Below are 8394 nucleotides of genomic sequence, written 5' to 3' on the forward strand. Positions count from 1 at the left end.
TTGAGATTGAAAGGGGATAAGGGGAAAGACTCACCTTAGGGTGACAAGTAGCCTAGTAGGTTAATACAATTAGAATGATACTTGGAGTGTCGGATCTTATTCAAAGCGTATCTCTCTCCTTTTATTGCCAAAACCAGAGAGATAAAGGTGTGAATTTCACTTCAAAGCAGAATTTTTTAAAATCCAAGTTTGTTGCTTGTCAGTTCCAAATAATTTTCTGTGAACCATTAAGGTCTACTGCAGAAGAAGCAGACCTACAGAAAATACATTTAATACCCTACTTTATACTTTTAGATTTTCTTTTTAGCCCATATAGACAAGCTTAAAAGTTAGTGGGGAGTCACCATTAGGAAGCACAGCAGAGCTACACAGAGCTGCAGTAATGACTGAAAGCTTATCACAGCATGGTAACAGTGTGTTGGAATATTCCTGATACAAACAATTTTATTTTTCAGAGAGGCTTCTTGAATTGACATAGAAGCCAGAGTGGAATTGCTGTTGTTTAATTATTGTTTAATCTGTTCCCATTTCTGTCACATTGGGCAACGCTGCTGATCTTGCTGTTTACATTGCCTCCCTTTTCCTGTTCTTTTTATTCACATCAAAAGCTGTGCCAGACAGTATAACTTTTTCCTTGAAAACAGCCCTCACCACTAAAAGCTTTTCTGTCCTTTTCTGTATTATTGATTCGTTCAGTCCTTCATCATATGCAATGACTGCTACATCCATTCCAGTTATTCTTATTGACATCTCTCTTTTCTCCAATCCAGCCCAAAGGCAAAAGCTAATCTTCCTGTTTTTTGCTAACTGATGTCTTATCCTACATGAAATTATTTTTCCTCTCTGATGATTTCCACATCAGATTTATACCCTTTCTCTTCACCCTCAAGCTCCATGCTGCTTTTCTCCTTTGGTATATCTCAGTTTTAATTTCCTCTTACTTCTCCTTTAAGATCTCATGCTCTGCCAGCTTCTCCTACTTTATGACCTATTTGTATCTTCCTCCCAGCTTTCCTTCTGTGCCACACTCTTCCTTTCTCCTTTGCCCAGAACATATTCACAGCCAAACAATAGTGCTGTGATCCCTCAAGTCTCCAGGATTCAATTCCTTCTGCTAGTTTTCTAATGTTTACTGTAGTATTGCGTCCTCCTGGTTTGACAGCCAGCTAAGTATATTATTTCAATTGCATTCAGAATGAAGATGAATGTGTCACAAATACAAATCACTCAAGTGCGATTGTTGGAAAATTTCTCCTCGCCTGGACCCCCAGCCAGAATACACCACTGTGTGCTGTCAAAGAGCTGTTTCTAATTTAAACTGCACGTTGCCCAAGGCAGGGAAAGCTAGCTCCATGTGTTCATAAGATCATAACCACGCTTACTTTTTCTTCTAGTTTCTACATAGTACGTTTAGGGAAAAGTCATTGTCTCTCTAGCTGAGGGAAAAGTGGTGCTTTTGTGTTTTGAATTGACATGAGCTGAATTGTCTTTGCAGAATCTACTCTTCCCAAACCAGCCTCTCCAACCCAACAGCAGGTATTCAGTGTCGCCAACTGGAGACCTCACTATTACCAACATTCAGCGGTCTGATGCAGGCTACTACATTTGTCAAGCACTGACGGTTGCTGGAAGCATTTTAGCAAAAGCTCAGCTGGAGGTTACTGATGGTGAGCTATGGAAATTCCTATTGTTTTTTCCTGTCAGAAGTATTTTAAAAGTAGTGTAAATAAAGGCATATGAGATCACATAATTCGTACAAGTAAACAGACAGGTTTCTACAGAAAATACAATGAAAAAGGGGTCTCTGCAATTCTTCATGGTATCAATAAGGCATCGAAGTCTAGTTTGCCTTTTGCTTGCTTTCTGGAGGTTCTTCAGTAATACAAACAAGGTACAAACTGGCTTAGAATAGGGCTGATGAAAGAGCAAGCTTCTCAGTTCACTAGAGCTAAGATTGGACTGCAAAAAATGTTGTGAAGAATGAATAGGTTTGTGATTAAAGCAGTGAACTGGGGTGCAGAAAAATCAGGCTCAATTCCCACCTCAGTCCCAGTCTTCAGTATTATCTTAGGCAGCTAGTTTGGGGATGTGTCCTTAGCTCAATTAAATCAACACAGTTGTCTTGAACTTACTGAAGGACTGTTGGTTTAGAACAGCTGCAACATGTAGCCCTTTAGTCCCTGTGGCAATAAGGCACCAAGATATTTCCTTACCTCAGAGCTCTGTTCTAAGAGTTTCTCAGTATGGTCAGATGTGAAAAGAGACGTGTAAATACGTGGGTAGGGTTTTCAGGAAAGGAAAAGAAAAGCACTACGTGATCTGTCTTGATACTTTCCATTTCAAAATTTAGGGTTTGAAAGTTATCCTGCCTTGAAGTTTACCTCAGTCCATCTACAAACATGAATCCTTTTCATATGTCAGGAATCCTGCTGATAACCCTCTTCATCCCATTGTGGGTAGAAGGCAGTTTGCATCCTTTAATGTTAGTGAAGAAAACAACAGAATTCCTCTTATGCTAGGAGATTCTGGCGTTCCCCAACATCATTATTCTTTATCTTAACTGACTCATTAAATATCTCCTGACAGACTTTGATGAATTTTTGCCATTAAAACTGTTGTTATATGCAGAGGTCTACTTTTACTGTTCCCTTAGAGACCTGCCTGCATCGTGAAAGTTTGAAAAGATGTCTAATTCTGAATAATCTGGCTTTTCACATGAACATATTCATCACAAGTGACAGGTAGAGAGGTTCAGGCTCATGTTATAGAGGTCTGAGCATTAATTTGATGCCTTTTCTTTGTTTTCCAAAAGCTGTCTATATTTTTATGACAAGGGGAGATAATTTCTGCCTTATCCCTGCATCTTTACAAGCACATTGCTTTTCTGTAAAGTAGTTTCTGGAGACTAAAGGCTAACCTTCGCTCTGCAGTCTCTTTAAGTCCATGGTCTCTGACAAAATGATGCATTTTCATTCAATTCAAATTTAAATGTAGATTAAAAGGTCATTTAAAATTAATGGAAAGGCAGTATTTTTTAATATCTGTCCATAGCACTGCCTGATTCAGTGCCGTGACTGTGATTGGAATAAATAGAACACACAAACATTGGCTAAGAAGACATTGAGCTGTTAATGGTTGCACCTGCTGATGCTGTACAGATTTACTGCAACAGGGGCCGAAAGGATCAAATCAGGTTCAAGGATATTAGTGATGAGAAATTCTTCCTGTTGACAGACAAGGCCCGTGGTCCATCTTTATCTATTTCTTGGCGGGGGAGGGGGAAAATAATAAATCCTAATGACCTCTTTGGAATTTTCGTTAGTTTATTTAACAAGCCAACAGAAAGCTTACAAAGGCGTCCCTGCTAAAAATGCAAACTCAACTACAATTAATTCTGATTAAAGGCAGTGTGCATTCCACATTGCTAGAGAAAGCATTAGATGGTGGCTCTGCTGCTCAAGGAATGCAAAGCCTGCGTTCTTCAAACGCTTTCCAGAACCCACTGTCAGCACGATCATTATGAAATAATACAAGGTTGCTTTATAGAAATACCATTTCATCCTTGAGTCAAAGGGCAGGTGAGGTCAGGAGAAAAGTGCCAGAACAATATCGTGGAACTGAGATTATATAAATAAATGTACCATTAGATCACAGATTTTTTTTTTAATTGCTTTCAGTGAGGAAGTTAACCATAAATGTCTAAATAATCTGTTTTGGTTGATGCTGAGCAGGAGTTATGGAAGCTAATGATTTTTATCAGTAGGGAAATCTAATTTAATGGTTTTAAAAATATAATAAAAGATAAACACTGTGCATGCTAGCTATATACTTAAGCATTAGCGTTCTAATTTTTGGCTGGTGATTTCAGTTTTACTTCATAGCCCAGAATTTTTCTGTTTGGTTAATGATTTAATAATAGTGGCGAGCCATCTTTTTCATTTTGAACACATTTTTGTTTGATCCAGAGTAATTTAGATCCAATTGAAGTTCCAATACAGAATGAAAACATATGTCATGTGCAGAAAAACAAGTGCTTAATTATACCATATATAGCAGTGTTTCAGTTGTTACATTTTTGCACTTACAAGTCTTTACTGGAAATATTTTTAACTCAAGTGTTCACATGAGAAGAGATTACTAGCTGTGATGAAATGTGCTGAGTTGAGTGATAATTTTGCTGATTATGGACTGTGCTAAGAGCCTTCAGTGTATTTGAAATTCAAATCTTGTATTTTCTTGAAAGGCTATCATACAATCCACTGTCTAACGCACATCTGGAAAAGCAAAATCATTTTAAAAATTGAGACAATCTTAGCAATCCTTTCAAACTCAAGAAGTGAATATGCAGCTCACGGTCTTAAAATGACAGCTCATGCAAATAAACCAAATGCTTCCATTTATGTCTGTGCTCAAGATAAAAAGAACAGTTTACAATTAGTAATTTATTCCATAAATTTATCCATCGAGCACACAGTATTTTTGAGAAGATCTCAGTTTCTCCTGATCTAGTCATCATTATATTTATTATGAAAAATTTTGCCCACTGTGTGCTCAACTGTAGGATCAGCCTACCAATGCTAATTTACCCAGCAGCTGGAGTTTAGGGTCAGCATTGGAATGGAGGAGCAAGCTTAACCTCCCCTGGTGGATGGCAACATAAGAATGAAATGGTTTAGTGTATTCAATTAATTAAAAAGATCACATTTCTGGCCTTTTGAATGAAAGCAAAAGGCTGGACCTATAAGGAGAAATCAGAACAGTTGTCTAAAAATAAAAAAAAAAAAAGAAAAAGAGAAGGAGTTGGCAGCATACCTCAACAGCTCCCTCTCCACTGATTTGGAATAGACACTTAAGGCATTTTTCCAAACTCCTCTGCTATTTTTTGACTATAAGTCTATTGAATATTCTGGGATATGTCTCTCTCAAATCCTCCTGGAAGAATTTAGTATCACTCAAAGTTTACTCATCTGCAAATCTGTCCACTGTGATTCCTGTCCCTGATTAAATGTATATTACATGTTTTTTAGTGAGTGTGATATAGTTTCAAACAGGAGAAATTCAGAACTTCACAGCCTCCTGTGAAGCACTTCCTCAAAAAAAAAAAAGAGAGAAGAGGGGCTGGTCTCTGCTTTTCCACCTCTCAGGAGAGCACCCTGCCCTATCATGCTAGTGTTCATCATGAGAATTTTGTGACTTGTGCTTGATTTTCCCCATTAATTCACCAGGAAAACTTTTGAAATGTTGATTTTGGAAGTGCCAAAGTAAAGACTTCATTTTGTTGTTCTCTTGTTTAATTTCCTGTTGTAATTTGACCAAATCCCACCCAAATTTAAACATGATTTCTGTTGATCCAAGTTGCATTTGTAGTGAATAAACTGTTCATTAATGAATATAATTTGTTCTTTTCTGATACTCTGCTCAAAATTTAAGCTGCATTTTATCACAAAAGGACTCTGATAATTTTTCAGTTACCAGAATACATGAATATAGGGTTACTGACAAATAGTTTCAAAACCATTTTTAAAAATTAAATTAATTTTGAAATCAACTTCTATTTTACTATGCAAATATATGTTAGCCACACAGAATGTTTCTGTGGAATGGATATAAGCATTTCCTGCTAGGGAGAACAATATAAAATTTAAATTAAAAAATTAAAATGTTGTAAAAGAAACTAACAAAACCCCTTTTTGTGGATGTTTTTCATTATCTTTCTGTACCTTAGAATTCTTCTGATATATCTTTTTCAACCTCTAACCGAGTTTTGAATCCGTGTATTGGAGACCTGTGTAGTAGGAATACAAGCACATATACACATTTTAGAGAAGATTTACAAGTCATACTTGTGAAGACAATACAGTCGTTCACAGATCAGTGGAAACCCTAAGTGTTCATTTAACCTTTAGCCTTAGTGTCATGGAAACCTGTAGTGGTCTTTCACCCATAACACCCTTGAAAATGAAGATTCCTTCTGGCCAGGAGACTTTCAATTACACTATTGATCAGAGCTATTTAAAGGATTATGAGCTCCTCATTTGGGCTGTAAAAAAACTAATTACATGCCAAAGAACAATATCTGTAATGCAGTAGATTTTGAAAATACCTACATTGCTACACATATGAAAGGCAATTAGATGCAGCAAAAAACTGCAATGGAACAGCTAGCACGTTAAGTAATTATTTTTAGTTTTAGCTACCTAGAAAACTGGGATTTGCTGTTTTACATTAAATGTAAACGAAATCTTACACAGCTAAATTTTCGTTTCAACATATTCATGCTGCAGGTATGCTGACAGTACATATGAGCTGAGATCAATTTTTATTTCACCACATGGCTGAACTGTGTGGTCAAAACGAACCTTATTAAAATAAAAAAAATTCATATCAAAGTGAAAATGCAATACATTTTCTCTTTTCTTGTAATATCATGTTTTCTGTCCTATCTCTGCGTTCAGTGGGTGGTATTTCAGAATTTCCAAAATAATTTTTGCATTCTGTTGTTAATAAATAATCTGTATTGGCTTTCTACTTTCAGTTTCAATTTCAATAAATGTGATGAATTCATACTCCAAGGTGCTACTAACAATTCTATCCTTTGTGTACATTGTTAAGAAAAGAAGGTACTTAGTATTTTTGCAACAATACAATTTCAGAAACAATTATTTTAGATATAAAATGTACCACTAACATCTCTCTAATATTTTTAATTTATTAAATTATGTAATGAAAGTGCTTTGGATCTGTTGAAGGTTCCAGAGGTCTGCATCTCAAACAGCTCAAACATGACAGAAACCATATTGCTTCACAATAATTTATTTTCACTTCATTGTTAGTCAGGTGTTGTGTATGGACTATAATGAACTGATTTCTCAGCTAGAATAAATGAGTCAAACTTAATTGACATTAGTGGAGGCAGGCTAACTTACACTGGTTTCGGAGCTAATCCTGCCTGTTACAGTATTTAATACCAATCATGTAATTGTTCAGTTGTTCAAAGATTTAAAACAGCAGCAGCATGGCAGGTAAATATATAAAAATGAATTCTCAGTTCTGTTATACTGATTTTATGCAGAAGTCATAGCCTTGTTATATTCAAGGATTTCACGTTCATTTCATATAAACACATTCTTTCAAAACAAAGAATTATATTTTGCTGCTTAACAGATGGCTCAGAGAAAAGGTTCAACAGCAGAATTATTTCTGAAAAATTGGTCTTCCTCAACTTCAAGATATCCCACTGGTCACGGAATGAGGTTTATATGCAGCCGTGCATTCGCTCACTGGTTATGGACTCCTTTAAGCAGTATTTCAAGTATGCAAATGTAAATTATGGGGGGGTGGGTGGAATTAAGAGAGCTCACAGCTTTAAAAGGTGATGAAATGATTTGATAAGTAAGCTGTTAAATGCCTTGATTGAGTTTGAATTTTTCTCCACTGGGAAGCATGGTACAGTCATTTAGATCACTGAGATTATGAAAATGTTTTGTATTATTGTTAAATATTTTTGCCGATGAAAACTTGCAAGTCGAGTGTGAATGCGGGATGTGGTTGGTACGGCTATGGTGTTTCACTTTGAACTTTAACAGATTTTTTGTTTTAGGCACTAAATCAGGTAAGCAATTAAGCACATCTTAACGTGACATTGAACATGTACTTTAAGTGCTTTCCTAAATTGGAAGAAATAAGAGATATACCTCAGTTCTTTTCTGGATCAAGGTCTTAATTTTCATCCTGTCTTAATCAAATGAGTCTAGTGATCTTTGCTAACAGAATTTTACATATCTGGATGTTATCTCGCAGTGGTGAAATAAAATTCTTACAAAAATGCTTTACAAATATACCAGTTAATTTTTAACATGTATCTGTGGGTCTTCCAAACCAATGTTTTTAGCCTTTTAGAGGCTAACTTAAACTAGTCTGGTAAAACTGGTACTGTGTCAAAGAAAGGGCTAACTGCAGCAGAGGATCATTAAAGGTGTGGACGCTGATGCGTGTGTCACTGTTTAGTCTTGACAGATAGGCCTCCACCCATCATCCTCCAGGGGCCGGTCAATCAGACTCTGGCAGTGGATGGGACAGCTTTGCTGAAGTGCAAGGCAACCGGCGACCCCCTTCCTGTCATCAGCTGGTTAAAAGAAGGATTCACCTTCCTGGGCAGAGACCCTCGAACATCCATACAGGATCAGGGGACGCTTCAGATTAAAACTCTGCGGGTGAGTAGCGATAAAAAAAGAAGTACTACAAGTGATATGTGGCTAGCGTTGAGCTGTCGGTGTGTGTCTCAAACAGCTCTACTGTTTTACTGTCTGTTGTCTTCAATATTAACTTAATTGTCCTTTTTGCTATGAAATTCTCACCAAGTCCACATCATATTTCATTCTTTGACATTGTGTA

General features: G+C 36.6%; 1 protein-coding gene across 1 annotated transcript in view; it reads left to right on the forward strand.

Moving 5' to 3' along the window:
• The window catches only part of ROBO2 (roundabout, axon guidance receptor, homolog 2 (Drosophila)), a gene marked incomplete at its 5' end in the record, with an annotated part of 419210 nt that overhangs the window by 318886 nt on the left and 91930 nt on the right, over positions 1-8394 (forward strand). The window contains 2 exons of the mRNA XM_009883862.1: positions 1496-1667; positions 8008-8213. Coding sequence (XP_009882164.1) covers positions 1496-1667; positions 8008-8213 — 378 coding nt within the window. The remainder of the gene's footprint in view (positions 1-1495; positions 1668-8007; positions 8214-8394) is intronic.

Source organism: Charadrius vociferus, unplaced genomic scaffold, assembly GCF_000708025.1.
Source record: "Charadrius vociferus isolate BGI_N301 unplaced genomic scaffold, ASM70802v2 scaffold414, whole genome shotgun sequence".
Classification (NCBI taxonomy): Eukaryota; Metazoa; Chordata; class Aves; order Charadriiformes; family Charadriidae; genus Charadrius; species Charadrius vociferus.